The following is a 24,180-nucleotide window of genomic DNA, read 5'->3' as shown; positions in this document are numbered from 1 at the left end:
ATTTAAGGTTGTTGAGGTATCTAAGGTTGTTTGCATATTTAAGGTTGTTTAGGTATTTAAGGTTGTCCTTAGGCATGTAAGATTGTTTTAGGTATTTAGTTTAAGATTTTACGTTTTACCAGTTCTCAACTTGAAGAAGTACGGACTGGAATAATAATAATAATAAAAATGTATATTCGTTTGTTACAGCAATCAAATCACATTTAACATAATTTTTTTCGGATCTTAGAGTGTCAAGAGCATCAAACTAAAAACATTTTTTGCCTACTGCACCCATCTTAGGTCTATTCTCAACTGAAAACTGCTATTTTTTAAGATTTCTATTCTCGTTGTTTGAAAATTATGAAGTTTTTAGAACAGTACACCATTTTCATCCGTCTTGCCACGCTGCACTGCGAAATAAATAAGCTAAACTAATTAGTTGCATTTGACTATGGTTGTTTTCCGTAAGATTCAACAATTAACAATCTGTTAATTCTCAAAGACAATTATTCTTTCAAAGGAAACCTGCTGCTCCCGAAACTGTTTGGTGCTATATGTTCAAGGCCGTATTCAGGGGAGGGGTTAGCGGGTTTGAGCCCCCCTCGAAATGTTTGCCCGTCTCATAAAAACGCAAACAAACACATTGTAACCGCAATAGCCGATTCAAACCGATTTCATTTTCACTGTCCTTGATACTCCAACCGAAATGGTTTCACATACGGCTCTGTGTCCAGCCTAAGTTTTTTTGAAATTGTATTTTGTCCCTAAATTAAATTTTAGAATTAAATTGAGGAAATATACAGTACTCTGAATTTCTTCTTCCGTACTCTTCAACCTTTTTTCATCCCCGCCTTCTACTTACTTTCTTGTAGGGAAATACTGCATTTATTATATTATTTCACTTGTCAGTCACTTATTTCACTTGTCCTTATGCACTTGTCATTTACTTGTCAGTCACCTGCCAGCTCAATTAACTCAATAGAGTAAATAGAAGAAAGGGGTGACAAGGAAAATGCATAACCCAATAATGCTGTTACACGGATTGTTAAGATTATACTGGCAGGAATCATTCGTGAGTTCAGTGGTTTAGAAAATGTGTCGCAAGTGGGGTTTTGGCTAAATGGACATAAAAATAAATCTTTCTTATAACATCACTTAAATTTTTTTCATTTTAATATTAGATATTCAATTGATGAATAATCATTCACTTTTTTTAATATTTTCAATTGTCTAAATTCATTTTAATAATTCACTTCTGTTCATTTTGGGGCATTAATCTTTACTTTTAAAGGCTATAGAAAAAACAAGTCAGCAGCTGTTCAAAATAGCAAATAAAATCCAAAAATGAATAAATAAGTAAAAGGCATAAATAATAGAATAAAATGAATGAAAAGATAAGCAATAAACAAATAACAAAAATAATAATTAAATATAAAAGAATTGTAAATGAGCATACTCGCTAAAGTCTAAGGTATACCATCCTTGGTCTTCAGTATTAATCAGTATACAGTATTTATTGTTATTTTTCTTTCTTTTTGTTTCTTTTTTCTTCCTATTTTTTATGACGTTTGCAAATAAGTAAAAGTAATAAATAAAAATATTTTGGGGTATTTTTCTTCAACGACATAAATTTTCTGGAACATCCCTCAAAACTTTTCAAATATTTTCTTCTTTTTTTCAGGAAAAAATACTGGCTTGACATAACCAAGAAACTCTGGGCGGAGTACATGTCATTCCCGCTAGACGGCGAAGACAGCCATCCCTGTTCGTTTGTTGACATATTTTCTGAAAATTGGGCCGCTTCTTACTATTGCCATCTGTGGGCTCGTATGATCGGTGCAGATATCTTTGCTGCTTTTCAAGAAGCCGGTTTGAATAATTCAGCACAATTTAAAGACGTTGGTCAAAGGTATTTATTCTGTTAAATTTATAACAATTTATTCTGAGTGTCATACAGCACATATAGATTGGAACTATAAGCTTTCTCTCTCTCTCTCCATCTCCTGCTCTGTTAGCTCTCTGTCTTCCACTTCAAACCATTGCAATACAGGATATTAAGTGGCAGTTACAAGCAAACGTGCCGTTTTAAATTACACAGCCTGAGTTTAAGAAATACATTACTGCCATCTTTACTCTGGGTGTAGTTACCGTGACTAGACATTAATTTAGTCTGAACCGGCAGTAGTGATATCCGTTTCATGGCCTTCGGCCTGGAAGTGGTGTTTCCGCTTGCATAAATGGTGCTTAAATATATGTAATCAGAGAAGTAAGTACTTACTGGATTCCTGAAATTAATTACGGCAATTAGCTGCAGTAACTAAGAAATTATCACTCATGGTGCCAGGCCACTAAAAAATAAGAGTCTGATGTATCACTAGTTAACCTCGTAATTAGGTTTCTTCCCTAGAATTGTGTCGGTTGATATTAAATGAAAGATTGAATTTAACGAGTTTTCAGGTATAGCCTCTCTAGGGATACTGCACCAAATCGAGGTGCAGTGTCTTACAAAGCTGTTGCTGTACGAAAGATGTGGTTCAATTCCTCTTTTTAGGGCTATAAAATAGAGAGGATGAGACGGCTGGGACTCGTTCTGCATTTAATGAAAATTCTGCTATTTTGCTAGCAACTACTTTGCACCATAAAGTAATAGAAAAAGGATAAAACTCACAAAACTGAATGAAGTCCAATGAAACAGAATAAAAGATAAACTTCAAAAAAAGAAACATTAATTTTAGCTCTTCTACGTTGGCTTTTTTATTGTTTCTGGGAGTCTTATCTACTTTTTTATTCTTTTGAACTGACGATGACATGAGAGACACATTTCGTCTCTCGCGTTTCTCTGTAATTTGCCTCATGAACAATCTTCCCACGTATAAGAAGGATTATCCCTCCTCCAAGACCATTCTTAAGGGCCCGGGAAAAATTGGAAAATAGTAGCCTAAAAACTCACTGCTTGATAATTTTGACTTCCCTTCTCAGAAAGAATGCTCAGATCTTTCCTCCTCCATGCGGGTCGTACCTGTATGCATCTTGCTGAAACGCAAGTACAGTTATTTCATCCTAATATTATGCAGTGAAACTTTATACCAAAGTTTCATAAATGTTTTATTTATTTTGTTTAGATTGAGAAATACCTTCTTAGCCAACTCTGGGATGCAAGATTCAAATGAGCTCTTTCGTCAGTTCAGAGGCCGCGACTTTAATCCTGATGCTTTACTTACTGTTTGTGGCTTGAAGAAAACCAAGAAGCACTAGGTATATATAATTTTGGAACTGTGGTATACAATAAAAATTTTAATCTTTTTCCTTTATTGGTTTCAAGATAGGATACAGTGTAGCACGGAACTAAAATCTTAAAATTATAACAAAAACCAAATTTACCCCAAAAAGGGTGCAATCTTGATAAAAATTTTGCCATCAGATTTGAGGTGTCTTGAGAACCCTAGAGTATCTTTGGCTATTTCAAAAGGAGCTAACAAGCTTCTGAAAGGCTGGATGGATGTGGTGCTATCATTCAACGCTTTAAAAACTTACATGTCGTAAACAGTAAACTAGATTTTCCTCAGAAGGTAGCATATTTTTGCCAAATTTTAAATATGTAACACTCGACAAAAAAAAAATTCGTTTGGCGGGGCAATCAAGTAGTGTGTTAATTATATTGCTTGAAGCTAAATCTCTTAGTAACTAACACCACGAACCTCGATTTAGAAACCTCGCAATTTTGAAGATAATATCAACCTTGAACAAACCTCTACAAATTGACCCAATGGATTCTCGTGAGACTCTAAGGAGGACCATTTCTTTAGATTGGGATCTTTTGGAGGAAAGCAGAAAATAGAATTCTGAATCCCACAGCATTCGCGACTTTTCGAAATCAACGAATAGAGGAGCCAATTCCAAGCATTTCAAGCTGGTAAGTAGATAGTAAGTAGTAAGTAAGTAGATAGTAAGTATAGCTGGTAGATGTAAGAACATATAAGTTCTGTGTCAGTTTTGGAATATATTTTTTTGCAGTTGTGTTTTTTTTTGCAGTTCCTTTTTCATTTTTATCTTTTTGTATAGTTCTCTTTTTACTCTTTCGTATGCCTTTGTCAAGCATAATAAACTACCTATCTATCACAACTCCACTGATGAAACTGATTGTACGCGTAATGATGCTTCTTGACAACTAAAGTTCCTGTATCGACCCTGCAGTGCGTTGCTACAGCTAGGTCCGAACTCTAGGTCCCGTTTCACCAATTTGAGATCAAACCCACGGCACCACCACAGAACGAAGAAACTGACTGTTATCAGATTGTCATTATTCAAAATTTTCGCCAAAACATCATCGCATTTGGTAATCAAATGTTTAAAGTTGGCAATTCACGTTATGGGAATTTTCAGTCTTATTCAAAACTGATAATTCAAATTGTTATGCAAACAGGCATATAGCCATCACCTTCATTTCCTTTCTATGGTATTTGCTTTATTACTCCTAATAAACTATGAAAACATGAAGTTAAATGGAGACAGACGTTCCGTTTTGTAGAACATCTCTCACTAGGATTAGAAGGCAAAACAGCATTCATGAGGGAAGAGACAAAAAAAGTTGCCGTTATTCTAAAAGATTGGTTACTATGCCCACAGTTCCATTTTAGATATTTAGTAAAAATAAAGCAATAACACAAATAACAAAAGGTAAAACAACGGGGAAACATTTTAGGACACTGAACATTTTTTTCTAAATGAATATTTCAGTCTATATTTAAGAACTACCATCAGCAAAGCACAGATAAATACAATAACAAAATGCGTCACCGTTAAAATACAAAATTAAAAAACTACCATCATCACTTCAAGGAAGTTGAAGATTTAAATTTTATTGTGTCATTTTATATTTATCTGATGTCAAAATACTCATTTCGTAAAAATTTTTACTGTCTTAAAATCATTGCTCGTTGTTTTACCTTTTGTTATTTGTATTATGGAAACGGAGTTTAGTCGTCAATATTATTAAAGTAATAGGACCAAGACTTGAGATTGTAACTTGTCCAAATCTGTGGAATCTTTTTAACAAGTTGTCTGAAAAATGCAGTAAATATTAAGGTTGAATATACACAAATCCAGTATTATTTTGTGTTTTGAGTACAGCGCTAGTTTTGCATGAATCTACAACTAAAGGTAAAGAAGCTGTAAAAGATTTTCGGACGGCACGCATGAAAAGTAAATTGAAACAGCATATACCCTCTTGTGAAGATTGAAGAAAAATTGTTTCGCTTCCCCAAATAAAAATTATATGCTCCCGTCCCCCAGGAAATCTGTCCCCAATACTACAACATGATCATGACATGACACAAAACAGGGGGGACTTGTCAAGATTAGAACATGGATGCTTTCAATTAGAAAGAGAAAAGATACAAGCTCTCCTATTTAACAAAATTCTTTATCCATCTGCAAGCACAAAATGATGTTTCCTTGCATGTAGTTTTAACATTTCACGTTTTTAGACTGTCAAAATAGTCAATACATCTTTCTATCCTAGGCTCACTTTGCTACCTTTTTCATACACATACAATGGGAATGATTAAAAAGCAAAGAAAAAGACTCTCCTTTTGGAGAGGTCTTTAATGTTAATAAATACTAAAACAGTAAAACTGCGTGAAATACGACGAAATTGTGATTTTGCGATAGATTGTGTGATGAAATTGTGATTTTGCGACGAAATTGTGACTGCGACGAATTCTTTAACGAAAATGTGACTGCGACAAATTCTTTGACGAAATTGTGATTTTTGTGACGAAACTGTGAGTTTGCGATGAATTGTGTGACGAAATCATGTGATTCTACAGCAGATTTACTGATTTATTTTTCTCCGTGATTTCAGTGCAATATTACAGGGGTACCAACAACTGACTTCATCCTTCCTTTCCTAAAGCTATATACTTTTGAAGGGTATCTTTCATTCCATCCAGGCAAGCATAACGAGTCTTTTTTTTAGGGACGTTGGAGTTTAAAAAAAGTGCAGAAACAGCCAAAAAATAAATCATCAATTTAGGATAATAGAAATGTTGTTGAAACTCATTATTTTGAAGGGGAAGAGGCCGAGGTTTCTCTTTCTGCTCAATAGACGTCTTTCCCGAGCTTCTTGAGGAACACAATTTGATCTAAGCCGGTAGATAAACTGGACGTGCTGATCTGAAAGACATTATGTCGCACGCCGTAAATTCACAATTAATTGTGAAATATACAAACCTTTTTTTTTTACTTTTATTAGCTTAAAATTTCACACAAAAGAAATCAGGTTGTGTTCTTTTTCCTGCCTCAAAATATATAAGCTCGTTTTATGCAAGGTCTCGCTTAACGACCAATTAGGTTTTAAAAAAAAGCTTTAAAGATTTGACTCCAGTATCTACGAATCATGTGACTGGCTTACTAAAACATGACACAAAAATAAACCAACGAAATTAACACACACTTTTAAACACGGACGCAGTAACTGAATACAGTAATTTTTCTTCTCTTTTATCCAACATACCACAAGAACAATTTTTTAACAACATCTCCATTCGCAACTATTTCTGTGAGTTAACAAAGATTATATAACACATTTTCGAGTATCCTGAAAACCAACAAGATAAAAGAAAACAGGATGGTTCAATTGGTAGAACTCGCTTAATTGACGACAAGGAGCTATACATCTAATTTTATTGACAAAATAATACGACACCTTATTATTTTATCCGAAACATTGGTCATCGAATAGGCTGGTTCATCGAATTTTATGAACAATATTACACGACATTTTTTGAATTATCGTATCCAAAACATTGGTCACCGAATGGGATGGTTCATCGAATTTTATTAACAATATCATACAACACATTCTGAGTTAATTGTGTTGCGAGAGCAACACTTTGGTTTTGTCGTGTTTTTTTTTTTTTTTTGTTCCTAGCACCCCGATTTCAGCTTATTCCTAGAAAGTGGTAAGGGTCTAACCTCTGCGGTTTTTACGGAAAGTGTGGACCTTAGGCCGGATTGATGAATATGACTTTACATTTTGGAAAGCTTCGTAGAACTCTTGCCTGGGGCCAAAAAGGATGGTTTTTGCTTGTCCTTGAGCCAGAGCCTATATTGTGTGAAATGAAGAGGAGTTGTATAGCCTATGTCAGAGAGGACTATCTGAAGTTATGCAGCCAAGCTTTCGTTTCATCAAACCATGTTTCTGCTTTCGAGTGGAAAGCTCCGTTCTAGCAGGCAAGCAGGCAGGCACCAGTTTCAAATTGAAGATGGACTAAAATCTATAAGTGTTAAATATATGCGACAGTTACCCTGCCCCACAGCCAATATATCTTCTTTGAGTGATAAATAGAAAAATTTAGAGAAGCAAAAAAGCGGCATTTTCCCACGGGTCCGAAAGTGCTGCCATCTATTGTTTCTACCCATTTCTGTTCGTGATTTCAGCTGAGTTTATCATTCGGTTTTTCGCACTTGGGATTGCGGTAGAGAAATGGTATCAGATGTGCCTCTTAAACCTTAAAAGTTCTCTCATTGCTAAAGAAATTAGAGTTTATCCTTTGCTCCTTTCTAAGTGATGATGTTAGAAAGTTGGTAAGGTAAAGGTAAAGGTAAAGGACCCGGCATTAGACTTTACAGTCCCTACCGGCGGTGCTGATCTCCGTTTCTCGGCCTTTCAGCCAGGAAATGCAATGGAGGGTTGGGGGCCAGCCATCCTGTGCTTTCGCACACCCTTCCTGTTTACCTTCCCCAGATTTCTCCAGGTACCCATTTAGAGCTGGGTCGACTCTGGCTAAGCTTACAGAGTCACGCCACTGACCCCCGTCCCAACTGAAGAATTGGGTACACTGAGATTCGAACCCGCGTCCTCTCAGACACAGGATCCTAAATCCAGTGCACCAATCAACTCGGCCAGGAAAGTTGGCCTACGGCAAAAAAGTCAACTTTTGAACTAAGACAGATAGATTTTTTTTTTTTTCGACGACAGTCGATAGCTGTCGATGAACTGATCAAAGTATATGTCATCCATTTTTTGGTAGAAAAATTCATTCATGAGATATACCAGTTTGAAAGTTTAAAGGAGTTGACAACTTCAGTAGTAAGGTACACACTGAAACCAAAAATAGGCCGATACCAATTGTGAGACATATAGGAGAGTTTTAAGCAACAGTCGGCTGTTAGCTCATAATCATCTTCGGCAATGAGGGGTTCGCAACTCTTACTAGTTGGTGTACCTATTTTTTGTTTCCGTTGTATTTGATGGTAAGACCAATTTGGTTCCAGTGGTAAGACATGTAGGGGACTTGTAAGTAATAATCGGCTGTAAGGCTACAATCGTCTTTACCAATGAGGAGTTTGCAACTTTTGCGAGTTGGTGTACCTAGTATGTATTTTAGCATCCTTACAGATTAACAACTTCAGCGTTTAGTCGCAGCGAGGAAACAAAACCAAAGTGTTGCTCTCGCAACACTTTACTCGGCGAAGCCGAGCAAAGGTTGCCGCAACACCTCACGTTGCCCATGCAACGTAGATCTAGTTTATCCAAAACATTGGTCACCGAATGGGATGGCTCATCGAATTTTATTAACAATATCATACGACACATTCTGAATTACTTTATCCGAAACATTGGTCTTCGAATGGGGTGGTTCATTGGATTTTATACACAATGTCATACGACACCTTTTGAAATATCGTATCCGAAACATCGATCACAGAATGGGATGGTTCGTCGAATTTTATTAACAATATCGTACGACACCTTTTGAATTACCGCATCCGAAACATTGGTCATCGACTTGGGTGGTTCATCGGATTTTATAGACTATATTACACGACACCTTTTGAATTACCGTATCCGAAACATTGGTCATCGAATTGGGTAGTTTATCAAATTTTATAGACAATATCACATGCCACTTATTGAATTACCGTATCCGAAACATTGGTCATCGAATTGGGTAGTTCATCAAATTTTATAGACAATATCACATGCCACTTATTGAATTACCATAGCCGAAAAATTGGCCATCGAATGGGATGGTTCATCGAATTTTATCAACAATATCGTACAACACCTTTTGAATTACCGCATCCGAAACATTGGTCATCGACTTGGGTGGTTCATCGGATTTTATAGACTATATTACTCGACACCTTTTGAATTACCGCATCCGAAACATTGGTCATCGACTTGGGTGGTTCATCGGATTTTATAGACTATATTACACGAGACCAAAGGGCTGCCTCGACCCTTTCAGGGTACCTGCAAGACTGGGAAACTTGCGGTCAATTTTTCCACTTGAGGAGTGGCGCCCCTTGAGGAAATTATAGCCTAGTAAACAACACAGCACTCGTACGGGATTCTGATTATTGGATATGAATTGGGGTAGGAAGCATGAAATTAGGTGATATAGAATTTGTTTATTCAGGCGGGAAGGATGGGGTAAATAGACAGGGAGTAGGGCTCATGATGAATAAGGAAGCTGTGAAGTCTTGTTTAGGCTGGGAAGGTATTAATAATGCAATACTAATTGCTCATTTTATGACTAAAAAGTTCAGGGTATCAGTTATAGTAGTATATGCCCCCGTTGAACCAACTGATGGAGATACTAGTGACTCAGATGAATTTTACTTACAGTTACATGAACAAATAGAATGGGTACCAGGTAGAAATATGGTGTTTTTGCTAGGATATTTTAATGCCCAGGTTGGTAGAAATAGGGATAGATGGTATCCTAGCCTAGGTAAATTTGGTGTAGGAAAAGAAAACATTAAGGCTATAGGCTTTTGCAATTTTATAGGTATAACAACCTAGTTATAACCAATACGGTGTTTGGTCACAAAATGGCCCATAAGTTGACATGGTATTCCCGTGATGGTAAGACAGCAAACCTTATTGATTATGTTATTGTAAACAGAAGACTAGCAGGATCAATACAAGATACTAGGGTGTATAGGAGTGCTGTTATTGATGTTAAAAGTAAAGATCACCATCTAGTATTGTCTAAGGTTAATTTAAAGCTAAAATTTTGGAAGGGTAACTACCAGGAACAGTTGAATACTAAACTTGAGAGTTTAAAATTTGACAATGTGGAAGATGGATTGAATAATTTCAGAAAAACTATTTGTGAAGTTGCTGATGGTGTCTTAGGGAAGAGTGCTAAGACTGTAACTAGGAATATTAGTGAAAAAGCTTTAGGTTTAATAGAGAGTAGAAGGGGTTTGTATAAGAATTATCTGAGTAATAGGTCGTATGAAAACAAAAGGAATGTAAAGAAAGTGGAGAAAGCAGTAAAATATGAACTAATGAGATGTGAAGTGGAGGCTATGGATAAAATTGCTGAGGATCTGGAAGATGCGGCTAGACGGCATAATAGTAAAATATTATACTGGCATGTTAATAAATTGAAAGAGAGTAGCCAATCCGGACTAGTCCCAGTTAAAGATATAAATGGGGCCACAATTAGTGATAAGGAAAAAGTTAAAGAAAGATGGGTGGAACATTTTGAGAATGTGCTAAACTGAGATACAGTTGCAGAAAAAGATATAGATGAAAATGAAAAAGTTTGTGATACCTTGGATGTGAAGGTAGATTTGTTTAGTGAGGAAGGATTAGCGACAGTACTAAAAGGATTAAAAAATAATAAGGCTCCAGGTGCTGATAGTATGATTAATGAGTTTCTTAAATATGGTGGCTCTGAGGTTAGGAATAAGCTACTGAAGATTATGAACATGATTTTTGAAAAAGGGGAAGTACCCAATGATTTTAGGAAAAGCTTAATTAAACCACTGTATAAGAAAGGTGACAAGAGTGAGTGTCCGTAATTATCGAGGCATTAGTCTGGTCTCTGTAGGAAGCAAATTACTGAGTAATATGATACTTTTTAAACTGAGAGATGCTGTAGACAAAGTTTTAAGGGAAGAACAATGCGGTTTTAGAAAAGGTAGAGGATGTGTCGACCAAGTTTTCACTCTTAGGTTAATAATTGACCTTTAATAAGTCCCTTCGTTGTCAAACACCTTTGGTCCTCAGTTTTATCGATTATGAGCAAGCTTTCGATTCTGTTGATAGAAGAGCGTTAACAAAGGTCTTATCGTTATATGGTATACCAGAAAAATACATTAAAGTGATTTGTGCAGCTGCGAGAATAATACTGCTGTGGTTAAGGTAGGGAATCAGGTTAGCAACTGTTTTTGTATTAAATCAGGAGTTAAGCAGGGTTGTGTTCTATCCCCTTTTATATGGATCATTTTGATGGACTTCGTCTTAAGGAGCACAGGAAAGGCAATTGGAGACCACGGAATCAAATGGGGAGGAAAAACGCTCCTGGACTTAGATTATGCTGATTATTGAAGCATATTAGATGAAAGTGTGAGCAAAATGAATGAATTTTTAGAAGGTTTTGCGAGTTCAGGGTGCTAAAATAGGCTTGAAAATTAATGTTAAGAAGACTAAGTGATAAAGGCTAGGAATAAGTGAAGATGAACAGGTGACATTAGGTAACGAAAAGATTGATCGGGTTGGGAGCTTCAGTTACCTTGGTAGTATTATTGGTAAAGATGGTGGGAGCAGTGAAGATGTTAAAAGTAGAATAGCTAAGGCTCAGGGTGTTTTTTCACAGTTAAAAAAAAGTTTGAAAGAATAGAAAGATAAGTCTGCAAACCAAGATTAGAATATTGGAAGCTACAGTGATGACAGTGGTCAAATATGGCTCTGAAGCATGGGCGCTCCGAAAAGCAGATGAAAATTTACTAGATGTTTTCCAGAGAAATTGCCTACGGATTGTTCTGGGTACCCGGCTGACTGACCGTATTTCAAACAGTAGGTTGTACGAAAAATATAGTTCAATCCCGCTTTCTAGGGCTATAATGAAAGAAAAATTGAGATGGTTAGGCCACGTTCTATGGATGAAGGATGACAGATTACCGAATATTGTCCTTTTTGGCCAACTGTCTGGGGCTACACGGAAAGCAGGTTGTCCTTGTCTGGGTTGGGAGGATGTCATAAATAAAGATTTAAAGGAAATGGGAACTTCCTGGGAGGGTTTAAAGAGGGAGGCATTAAATAGATTAGGTTGAAGGAGGAGCGTGTGTAGCTGTGTTGGCCTCAGGCGGCTTGGTGCTGCAGTGAGTTATTATTATTAGTAGTAGTAGTAGAAACATTGGTCATCGAATTGGGTAGTTCATCAAATTTTATAGACAATATCAGATGCTACTTATTGAATTACCGCAGCCGAAACATTGGTCATCGACTTGGGTGGTTCATCGGATTTTATAGACTATATTAGACAACACCTTTTGAATTACCGTATCCGAAATATTGGTCATCGACTTGGGTGGTTCACCGGATTTTATAGACTATATTACACGACACCTTTTGAATTACCGTATCCGAAACATTGGTCATCGACTTGGGTGGTTCATCGGATTTTATAGACTATATTGCACAACACCTTTTGAATTACCATATCTGAAACATTGGTCATCGAATTGGGTAGTTCATCAAATTTTACAGACAATATCACATGCCACTTATTGAATTACCGTAGCCGAAACATTGGTCATCGAATGGGATGGTTCATCGGATTTTATAGACTATCACATAGTCAGAGCGCCAGATTCTGTATCGTGCACCCACCCATGCCGGAAGGTACAAAAATGCTGAGGACGGATCCTAGGGTAGTCAACCATGCTGAAAACGAATATCGTAGGGCGCATGTTTGCCGTTGGGGCGTTTCTGAGATATAGGCCAAAAACGCCAAATTTAGCCTATAACTAAGTGTGACGATTCAGGATTTTTTTGCGACTTATTGGGATGAGGAATCTGGCGTAATATTATATGAATCGAAAGAAGAGATCTAGATATACAAGAATATGATTTTTAAATTGAAATAAAACAATATTTTTTTCTCTATTTACTGCAGTTTCAAAATAAGTGCTGTAAGATTCAATAAATATCTCAAAGAAAAGCTAAAAGCTCGAAATTTCTTCAAGGTAACAAATTTTTTTTTTCATATTCGAAAAGAAACTGCATTCAATTCCATACAATTTGAGCTAAAACATATAAACTATTTTTATTTTTAAAACGTCTGCGATTTTTTTTTTGTAGTGTCACTGAAATGATCACTAGCCGTATCGTGAAAAGGGACATAGGCTAATATTTTTTTTTCTTCAAAGGGTAGGAATACTTTAAACTTCCAAACTGTTTAAAATTTTTAACTTTTACTTAAAAATAAAAATAGGTTTAAAAAATGTTGACTAAAAAAAGTAATTTTTTTTTTTTTTATAGAATGGACGAATATGTTTTCTGGTGTACTAAGGCGTCTGCAATTACCTTTTTGGGACCTGATTTGCCAGTAATACGACTGAGCTATTTACTACATAAAAGAATTCTGCTTCACAGATAGATTCAGTCGGCGCATTGGAGTTGTCTTACTCGGCCTGCCGGTAAAATTGGGTAATAGTAACTGATTAGGGACCTGTTGTAATTAAAAGTAAAAGGTATCAAATAAAATTTTCACAAATATTCCTCATTTTCTTCTTCCGAGAATTCAGATGGGGCAAGGTCAGACTCCCTGCATGCCCTCCTCGTTCCGCGGCAGGAGCATAAGCTACAGCATCCTTTCATTTTTGAGCAGCTACAGTCTTTCCTGCATCTTCCACTTTTGCATCTGCAGTAAGATTTCAGGCTTGATGCTTCTTTACAGTTTGAGACGACCGCATCTACTCTCCCTTCAGCCATCTTCCATCCAAGGAGAAGTGGATCTGGAATGCTCGGCCGAGCCTGTACTGACGACAAGATTATCCATGTAGCGAATATGGCTCTTCGTATGCATGGCTCGAAGGTGTTGTCAGAAGGTGGAAGTCTTTTCACATCTTGTTTCTGGCAACGAATGTAAGCCCTTACACTGGCCAGTGAATTGAATCCGGCCTGTTTACCGTATTGTTTACAATGACCAGGAATTTTGATAGGTCGTAAAATTCTCTAAACGCGTCGACTAAAAGCTTCCCTTCTGCATCCTTGACCTGCTCCGTCACAGACACCATTTTTGAGGCAAAAGTTGGAGACACCGCGGTGTTTAAGAAAGAAGCTTTCCCGACGCCGAAGAAAAAATTCGTTGTGTCACAACCTTGCAGACAGTGCACGAACGGTAACATAATCTGCTCCTCTTTGGACAAGTGGACTCCATCCGCCGGCTCGTGTACTGGGATAATGTAAGTCGGGAACTTCAAGAAAAGTTCGCTCAGTCCTTCAGCTTGAAGCTCTTCAAAAAAAATTAAAACAGGCTACTGCCACGTCTGTGTCGTTGGCATGCACAACGATGCTACGATGCTACAAGCGTAACGGCTAGCGTACTTGACATGTGTCATAAGGTGTTGGTCAGCCTCTTCGTGGCTGGAGGTCAAGCATTCCTCCTAGTAACAATGTTCTGGTAAAGTTGGACAGCAGCCACGCTTGACCAGAGACACTTTGAATCTCTCCTTGAACCCACCTGAGAGAAAAATGTTGAGTGCGTTCGGAAGCTGATCACTCGTTTGCTCACGGCTTTCTCCTTTTCTTCGCCGTAGCTCAACTGAGCAGTAATGATTCTCTTCAAGGCTGTTACTTCAGAGTTCAGGAGATCGGTTTCAGGGACACCATTCACTTTCTGAGTTTTTTTTTCTCTGAAGGGAAAGTTCGGAGTACAACCTTTTTCACATCGTCTTTCCTGTTGCACAGAAAGTCCTCAACCACCTCTTTTCCTTTTGTGGCTACGCAAGTAATATCAGAAAAAATCTTCTCATCGTGCACGACTTCTGACGTCACAACATTCACTAGGTCAAAGTCCACACTGCTGAACGGATTGCCACATGTAGTGAATCCTTTCATGAGTCTTCTGTGTACATCAGGAAAGGTTTGTGGTAAACTTCGCATGCCATATAGGTACTGTATGAGACATCTTGTATACTGAGGATGGTCAGCCACCACCAAGTATGGCAACATCCGAGCAGTTGCTGTCAAATGAGACTCCCAGTCACAGTCTCGTTCAGCATGATTGAATTATTTCCAATTGAAGTATTTCCAAGACCTACCGCCAGAAAACAAACGTGGGTGACGCATTTCGATGGGTATCGAAGGCATTCCTTATGGGAGCCAAAGTGATTAAGGTATCGTTTGCCTTCTGAAGTGCAATTCGCGCGTTAGCACCGTTTGCCAATGAAGTCCTGAATAACTCAATGGCACTACCCAGCTGGTCCAGACGGGACAAGTCTTCTTGTGCTTCGGAGTAATACTCTTGCAAGGACTCCCAATAGAGGGCTAGCAAGACCTCGTACAGTATGCAGTAGGTATTGATATCTTGGTAGTAGCCTTTCCCTTGAAATACCTTTTCGCATGTACCAGGTAGCAGCGGCTTTGCCTGCACTATAATCTCTTTGAGTCTGGAGCTATCCATTATCTTACCAACTGCCTTGAGTTAGTTCAGCAGGAGGTGGAAGCCTCCCATCCGTAGGATTACGTTTTTGAAGTCATCCAGGTATTTACTTTTCACTCCCTGTGCTAGCTGATAAATAAAGAGATCTTGCGTGACCACCGTATCGTCACATCCGACAGCTTTACTTATCGCCGTGAACGTTTGCAGAGATTTTTCGACTGTTGCATGGTTGTTTGGTGCTTCATGAAGGAAAAGCAAGATATTAGATTAAATATTGACAAATCAATTTCAAATCACAGACGTTCCATTTGAAAAGCATTTCCAATAGAACTGGAAGTTCCAATACTAAATCTGATTGATCAATGTAAAATGCCTTTTTATCAGTCCTTATAAATCTAAATTACTCAGTATCACCTAGTTTCTTTTGATATTTAATTTTGTAAATTACTTTCATTAAGTCTCTTACTTCTACAAAAAAAAAAATACACTCATTTTTCCAGCCAACTTTACAACACCAAAAGTGCTTTTAAAAATTCAATTTCTTTAAAAATTGTTTTTTTGATCTTCTAAATTTGTGTCATATTCTTCATTATCATCCATCAGCAAATCAGTATTTGCGTCAGAATCACATGTTGAATCAACCTGAAGTAGCTGTTTTTTTTATCTTGGCCTACCTGACTTACTTTTCTTTTTCATCTTCTGCTTATCAATTTCTTCTGCTTAGCTTATCAATCAACTCCCCGCTAGGTAGCAGGTTACTAAACAAAATTCATATTATCGGGTACACTCGCTAAAGAAGTTGCAGACACCCCAGATATAATAATTTAAACTTTTTTTTCTTAGCTCAATGTGTTCGGAATTAAACGGGCTTTCTTTTTTAATATAAAAAAAAATACTTTATCTTGAAAAAATTTCGAGTTTTTAGCTTTTCTGTTAGAAATTTGTTGACAAAAATCTGACTTTTTTTAAAACTGCAGTAAAAAGTATACTATTTTTTATTTATTTTTAAAAACAAAAATCATATTCGTGTAGCCCCAAGCCTCTTCTTTCTATTGATGTAAGGGTACACTGGCTTCGACCAATCTTATCTGTAAAAAAAATAAGAATCATCGAACTCCATTATAGGCCAAATTTGGTGTTTTTGGCCTATATTTCAGAAACGCCCCAACGGCGAACATGCGCCCTACAATATTCGTTTTCAGCATGGTCGACTACCATAGGATTCACCCTTAATATTTTTGTACCTTCCGGCATGGGTACTAATCGAGAAAAGCGAGATACAGAATCTGGCGCTCTGACTAACATGCCACTTATTGAATTACCACAGCCGAAACATTGATCAACGAAAGGAGTGGTTCATCGAATTTTATTGACAAAATCACATATCACCCTTTGAATTACCGAATCAGAAACACTGGTCATCGATTTTTCTTGACAATATCACACGACCCCTTTTGAGTTATATGATCCGAAACATTGGTCATCAAATGGGGTGGTTCGTCGAATTCTATTAACAATTTCACACAACACCTTTTGAATTACCGAATCAGAATAATTGGTCATCGAATTTTATAGACATTATCAAAATACACCTTTTGAATTACCGATTCCGAAAAATGGGTCACTGAATTTTATTGACAATATCACACAACCGCTTTTGAGTTATCGTATCCGAAACATGGGTCATCGAATGGGGTGGTTCATCGAATTTTATTAACAATATCATACAACACCTTTTGGATTACCGAATCCGCAACATTGGCCATCGAATTTTATTGAGGATATCACAAGACCTCTCTTGAAATGTATCCGAAACAATGGTCATCGAACCGGGTGATTCATCGAATTTTATAGACATTATCACACGACACCTTTTCAATTACCGAATCCGCAACATTGGTCATCAAATTTCATTGACAATATCACACAACCCCTTTTGAGTTATCGTGTCCGAAACATTGGTCATCGAATGGGGTGGTTCATCAAGTTCTATTAACGATATCACAAGACACCTTTTGAACTACCGAATCCGAAACATTGGTAATCGAATTTTATTAACAATATCACATAGCAACTTTTAAATTACGGAACACAAAACATTGGTCACCGAATGGGGCGGTTCATCGAATTTTATTAACAATATCACATGACATCTTTCGAAATACCGGATCCGAAACATAGGTCATCGAATTATATTGATAATACCACACGACAACTTTTGTATTATAAAATCCGAGACATTGGTCATCGAATTTAATTAGCAATATCACACGACACCTTTTGAATTACCAAATCCGAAACATTGGTCATCAAGTTTTATTGAAATATCACACAACACCTTTTGAATTAGCGTATCCGAAATATTGGACATCAAATGGGATGGTTCATCAAACTTTATTAACAATTTCATACACCTTTTGAATTACCGAGTCGGAAACATTGGTCATAGAATGTTATTGATAATACCGCACGACACCTTTTGAATTAGCGCATCCGAAACATTGGTCATCGAATGGTATGGTTATTCGAATTCTATTAACAATATTATATGACATCTTTTTAATTATCGAATCGGAAACATTGGCCTATAATATAAGTCTTGATCCGATGTAACTGAGCCATAGTAATGCATGACCAAATAACGCTTAACCCTCTAGAAGTGAGGGAATCACTAAAATGCAACCAAAAATTAGCTTTGAGAAACATGTATTAAGTCATTTTTGAGTATATATCATTAGGATGGAGAGAGGGAACGGCGTCATGTCGCAACCTTGAAGTCCTATCCAGTGGGTTCATGTAACAGTTATCTGGAAAATGTAGAGAGCAAACAATGGGATGTTTTAGCATAGAATCTGACTTGCACTTTTTCAAAGCATCTTCAGTTAGATTCAATGCACTTAGCCATGCGTTGAGTTTTTCAATCTCCTTCGGAACGCGGTGAGATTTTACATAATTCGGGGTTTCGCCGCTGTAGTGATAAATACAGGACGGCACGATGCATTTATTTTTGACCAATTTCATCTTCCTAAAAAAAAAAGAAGAAAAAACAATCAGTGATGGTTCTGGCCTCTCTTAGGCCCGGGGCAAAATGTTAATTAGAACCTCTCCCCCTCTGTCTCCCATAGAATTTTCAGGACAAATTTTTAACTAAATGTTCCGAATTACTTTTAATTTATTATTTAAATTATTCAATTATTTAACAAGTATCAATTATTTTAATTTCATTATTATTATTTAATTATTTTTAACTTGATAATTTATTTTTATATAATTAATTCATTTATAATTTATTAATTATTTTCATATATTAATTGCGCTATCTACTTTATATTAATAAAATAAAATTTCAAAAATTATAAAATGATTATAACTGTTCTAAAATTTCTCTAAAAATTTCTGCGCCCGGGTCAAGTGCCGCCTCTGTCCCTCCCCTAAAACCGCCTTTGAGACCAATTGAAAAAAGGTAATGACCTTCGTCATCAATTATAACATTTGTTTCTTAATAAGGTCCCTAAATATAGAATCTACATCATAAATATTTCTAAAAATAAAGAACACCAAAATTTAAATATCTACATTATAAATGTCACCCTCCAAGAAACAAATCGACTTATCTCAAACCTGTGTCTAATACTACTACTGCTGCTAACAACTCACCGCAGCACCGAGCCGCCTGAAGCCAACACAGCTAAGGACGCTCCTTCTCCATCCCAATCTATTCAAAGCCTCCCTTTTAATAATTTATGTGCGGAGAGCCAAAATCAAACATGCATTAATTCAAAAACGTTCAGAAATTAAATTAAAAAAAAACAAAACTAGTTTATCTAACTGCAAGTAAGGAGCGACATTAAAACTTAAAACGAGCAGAAATTACTCCGTAAATGAAAGGGGCTATTCCCTTCCCAACGCCCCGCTCTTTACGCTAAAGTTTTTTTTACTGATTAATAAAGTAGAATTGAGAGAAAGAGTCAAATTTTAGCATAAAGAGCGGGTCGTTGAGAAGGGAACAGTCCCTTTCATACACGGAGTAATTTCTGTTCGGTTTAAGTTTTAATGTCGCTCCTTAGTTTCAGTTAAAAAAAACTAGTTTTTTTTTATTTAATTTTTTACAGAGTGTTGGTGATTGGGAAGTATACAGACGTTTTCAGGGGGATTTTTTCTGACGGGGGGGGGGATCGAGGGAGAGGGTTACGCAGGAGGACCTTTCCATGGAGGAATTTTTCATGGGGAAAGGGAATTTTCCATGGAGGGGTAGCCGGATATCCCAGAATTATCCCAGAAATTAAATAAAAAAAAGTTTTTCAACTGAAAGTAAGGAGCAACATTAAAACGTATAACGAACAGAAATTGTTACGTATATGGAGGAATGACCTTTCGCCCATACCTCGCTCTTTACGCAAAAGTTTTTTTTAGCACTGTCAAAAGAGCCATTTGTTCTAATTAAACGGCCTTTGTGATCCAGTGGTCTTTCTTATCATTCTTAAAGAATTGGAACTAAAATGAAACTGAAACTGGAGCTCAGAACTTGAGTCCTGGTTGAACTTCGCTGAAGTAAGGATGCTGGGACTGGTTTGAAAAACTTTTCATTTTAGTTTTATTGATTTTATCCTGTTGTAAATTGTTTCTTCTTATGTATTTTTGTATTGCTGAGGACGGCCCTCGGACATAGGGCCGAAATATTCATTCTAATTTGTTTCCCACTGACTTGAGAAATTCCCTATTGTTCTTCTTGTTTTTGGTGTTTGATCTAGCAATAAATAAAGGTGAAGAGGTGATATTGGGTAATGAGAAGATCAACCAAGTAGATAGCCGCACTTACATGGGTAGGATTATTAGATAAAGATAGTGGATGCAGTCAGGATGCAAAAAGTAGAATAGCCATGGCCGACGGTGTTTTCTCACAGTTGAAAAAAGTCTGGAAGAATAGAAAGATAAATCTGCAAACCAAGATTAGAATATTGGAAGCTATGGTAATGACAGTGGTTAAGTACGGTTCAGGAACATGGGCCTTTCGCAAGGTAGAGAAATATTTGTTAATTGTTTTCCATAGGAATTGTCTATGGATAGCTTCAGGTACCCATTTGACTAACCTATGTCAATTAATATGCCGTGTGAATTATATAGTTTTGTCCCACTTTCTAGGGCTATAATGAAAGAAAGTATGAGATGTCTTGGGCACGTTTTACGGATGAAGGAAGACAGGTTGTCAAAGACTGCCCTTTGTGGTCACCCATCTAGGTGGCCAAACGAAAAGCAGGTCGTCCGCAAATGATGTGGAAAGTAGCCATAAGGAAGAATTTAAAGGAAGTTGTAACTTTTTGGAGGGAACAAAGAGTGATGCTTTGAATAAATTGGAATGGAGGAGGTGCTTATCCAGCTGTGTTGGTCTCAGGCAGCTTGGCGAAGCAGTGAGTGGTTAGTTGTAGTAAATGTAGCATTAGTAATTTATAATCAGAAAGACGCTTTAGCCACATGCTACATCTGCAGAAAATAGAATTGAAGATTTAACCTTTAAAAACAAAATTCCTTGTGGCATATAATATTGATCCCCAGCGTCATTCAATTAAAGGTACGGTGCAGGAAATTTTTCATCAACTTTCTAGAAATGACCTTTGGTTCAACCAAAGGTTGAACCTTTCAGTTCAACAACAGAAGTTCGCAAAATAAGATTAGTTCTATCCATATTGGAATCCATAGGTCAGTGAAACTTAAATACAAATCTGGAACAATTACAGACTCTATGGGCCGAACTTGGGTTATAAAACAGAGTGCTTTATTGGTTTCTGGAACCAAATATAGATTTTAATTCCTTCAAGCTGGTCTACAAACCTCGTGTAAACACAAAAATCTCAAAAGAAAAATGAAAGAGACATTACATTGAAATATCCTTCAATATTTCTTGGTAATTTTTTGTATATTTACCCAAAGTTCATTATAGAGGAAACTAAATTTTTAAATTTCCAACTAATTTTATTGGCAGAAAAACCTCTTAAGATCAGTTTTTGACTAAACCTTTGGCATCTATTTTTAAAATCTGCGCAATTACTGCAAATTATTGCATACCTTTTCCTCCTCTTGCAATAGTTTGCAGTATTTTCAAAGCAGCTATTACTATTATATTTTAGCTTACTAGTTACTGTTATAGCATTTATTTTATTGTAGTTACTGCTAGCCTGTTGACCGTTCCTGAAATTTAAGATTAATATAAGAGTTACAAGTTAAACTCCTTGAACCGATAAGTTTATTCAATGAAGGTGATTCCCACCAACTGCTTCGGAGAATCACAAAGAGATGATTCCACCGACAGTCTGGATTACAAACTCATTTTGTGTTCTAAACTCACATAGAATCTACGTCCCATTCCTCTAATTTTAAGTAAAACTCGATTAGCACAGGACCTTTTACATCTAAGGAGTCGGAAGTTCGTACCATTTTGCGAGTATGGAAGTGACAGAGATTCACTTATTTTGGAATCACCCTTGTTAAAGCCAAACCTAAATTTCGATATTTGTGTATTTCAAAGGCCTCTTTGCATTGCTGGGCTACACCATTGTCATGTGAAACAAAGCTCTGTGTTATATGTCAGGCGACACAAATAAAAATGTGAGACGGTTGAGTTCAGGTCTCAACTGACATGTTTACTTTTTTCATTGGCTATAATTTGTTTGCGTTTCTTCATTCTCTGACGTTTTCTCGTTTGGGTATAAAAAAGAAAGAACCTGATGGTATATGCGTAGAGACAAAATAGTTTTTCCTTTTACCCGAAAGTCTAAAGTCGATCCATCACCCTTTTCAGTATTTTATGATGCCTGCTGATTGTTCGCATTGTCTTTAATGAGACAAAATATTTTAGCAAAACTTGTCAGAAAAGTTTCTTGGTTTGTGATAGTCAAGTTTTCTTAGAAACGTTGCTTTTTGATCCTTCGATGTTGTATCTTTCTAAATGCGAAGTTAAGTTCCTCAAATGTAAGATTGTTAACTCACCCACAAGGAACGTGAGCTAGACTGTCATGAGACAGTTTAGTTTTATCCTACAGGTATTCAAAGCCATTCCTATAGTAATACTTCGCAGTATCAATATATGATCACGAAGCATCACAAACATTACCGTTTTGCATATTTGGTTTTGCAGTTTGTGGAACAGACTGAGGTGAGTGGCTATATGAGTGCGATAACGCCTGAAGCCTTTTAAGATACAACATATGCTGTAGTTCCTAAAAGTACCATGAGTTTTGACTCCCTGGTGGCTAAACGCAAACAGGTCCTTTAGCTTTTAGCAGTGGCTGATAGTGCTTTAAAGCCAAAGTTTGGCGGTTGCTGTTGGAACATACCGACAAAGCAGCTTCACCGTCAGATCAATCAAATGCTTAAGAAGGTCAAATGACAGAATCACTTATGGATGACTTGGGTACCGGCCTTGGAATTGTAAACAGTGGAAAAGTAACTTACTTTGCGATCTGCTGAAACCGCGTCTACGATCTGAAGACTTGTCTTGGCAGTTGACAAGTCCCTCATCTTACTTCATGGGAAGATTTTTTGGTTGTAAGGAGCTCGAGTCTGTGGGAATAAAGACAAGAGGCTTGTCTCTCTTTTATATTATTGATGCCTTGTAGAGGAGCCGAAGATTGTTGGCCAGGGAGAGAAAGGGAGAGATTGAGAGAAGGACGACAGGCCATAGGAAAAGGGTAAACTTAATGAATATGGCTGTCGATGATATCTCTTTTTTGCAGTGCGATCATGGTTCACAGCCAAGCACGAACTTTGGAGAAGACCTTATGAGGGTCCTCGTAAAGAATCTCTGTGTGTCAAGTGGTCGAGGGTACTGCTCAGGCTGACTTTAAGAGTGTTAAGATTCAGACAAGTCTTGACATTGGGCAATGTTACCTTGGCATGGGTCAAGTTTTAACAGAACGGACTGTCATTTTTTTTTTTAATTTCCTTGGAAGTCAGGTGAGAGTTTGATCCATGGCTTGATTGGTTCATTTGGCAAAGACGCGAGAAGGTGAGAAAGCAAGTAGCGTACACCACCATGACTTTTTGGCGTAATGCCTGAATCATGCATCAAAAGGGTTTTGGATTTGTATTCGGAACTAAATTTAACTTATATTTATAAACCTTGTATGAGGCGATGATTATAGATAGCTAAAACATCAAATAAGTTTTAGGTACGACTCTAGTGAAAAATTAATCATTTTGGTATAAGTGTAGCACTTGATTCCTGCTTGAGCCATGGCCTAACCAGTGAAAAGGGGCTTATTACTGCTTAAATCTCCGAGGACTCCTATGGTATGACTGTCCATGCTGTTGTCACATCAAGAGTTGATTTTATTGTACTGAGAGGTGACTTTAATCACGAACCCGTTAAAAGAAAACTATGTAGTGGGGGTGTATCACAAGGAAACTGTGAGAGATGTGGAAACTGTGAAGAGAGCCAGTGTCAGTTGGACCATCCAACTGTTACTATTGAGAGTCTTTTGCCGACTGTCAATACGAGCTAATGGTTTCGCCCACGCTAAAGGGGGAAGACTTTCCATTGGGCTAGCATTTGCAAACCTCTAAACTGGCGGTTGGTTACTATGTTTAGTAAAGAACAGTAGATTCGGTGCCTTTGGTAGCGAGGGTTGACGAGTGTATGGATCGTTTTGGAGTTCCCAAAGGGAATCACCACGGTCAAATGACTTTTGAGACGAGTCTCAGATAACTTTGAGTCCTTGACTCGGAAATGGTTTTAGCATTGTTAGAGCGCTTGAACCAGGAATTTGGGCTCTCGCAAGGCTACGGCACGGTC

General features: G+C 37.1%; 2 protein-coding genes across 5 annotated transcripts in view; one reads left to right on the top strand and one right to left on the bottom strand.

Annotated features, from left to right (window-relative positions):
* Nucleotides 1-3,285, top strand: part of LOC136036235 (uncharacterized) — an 87,755-nt gene extending 84,470 nt beyond the window's left edge. Inside the window, exons 13-14 of the mRNA XM_065718332.1 lie at nucleotides 1,664-1,891; nucleotides 3,105-3,285. Coding sequence (XP_065574404.1) covers nucleotides 1,664-1,891; nucleotides 3,105-3,237 — 361 coding nt within the window. The 3' untranslated portion in view covers nucleotides 3,238-3,285. The remainder of the gene's footprint in view (nucleotides 1-1,663; nucleotides 1,892-3,104) is intronic.
* LOC136036236 (uncharacterized) overlaps nucleotides 1,882-24,180 on the bottom strand; it is a 57,915-nt gene continuing 35,616 nt past the window's right edge. For 3 of the 4 annotated variants that reach the window (XM_065718333.1, XM_065718334.1, XM_065718336.1), the window contains one exon: nucleotides 18,082-18,417. In XM_065718333.1, the coding sequence (XP_065574405.1) occupies nucleotides 18,102-18,417 (316 nt within the window). In that variant the 3' untranslated portion in view covers nucleotides 18,082-18,101. Of the gene's footprint in view, nucleotides 2,268-18,081; nucleotides 18,418-24,180 lie in introns of those variants that run through there. The other variant, XM_065718335.1, reaches the window with a different exon arrangement.

Source organism: Artemia franciscana, chromosome 15 (assembly GCF_032884065.1).
Source record: "Artemia franciscana chromosome 15, ASM3288406v1, whole genome shotgun sequence".
NCBI classification, from domain to species: domain Eukaryota; kingdom Metazoa; phylum Arthropoda; class Branchiopoda; order Anostraca; family Artemiidae; genus Artemia; species Artemia franciscana.
Note: the sequence above shows the minus strand (reverse complement) of the source record. Positions and strands in the feature narration are given on the sequence as shown.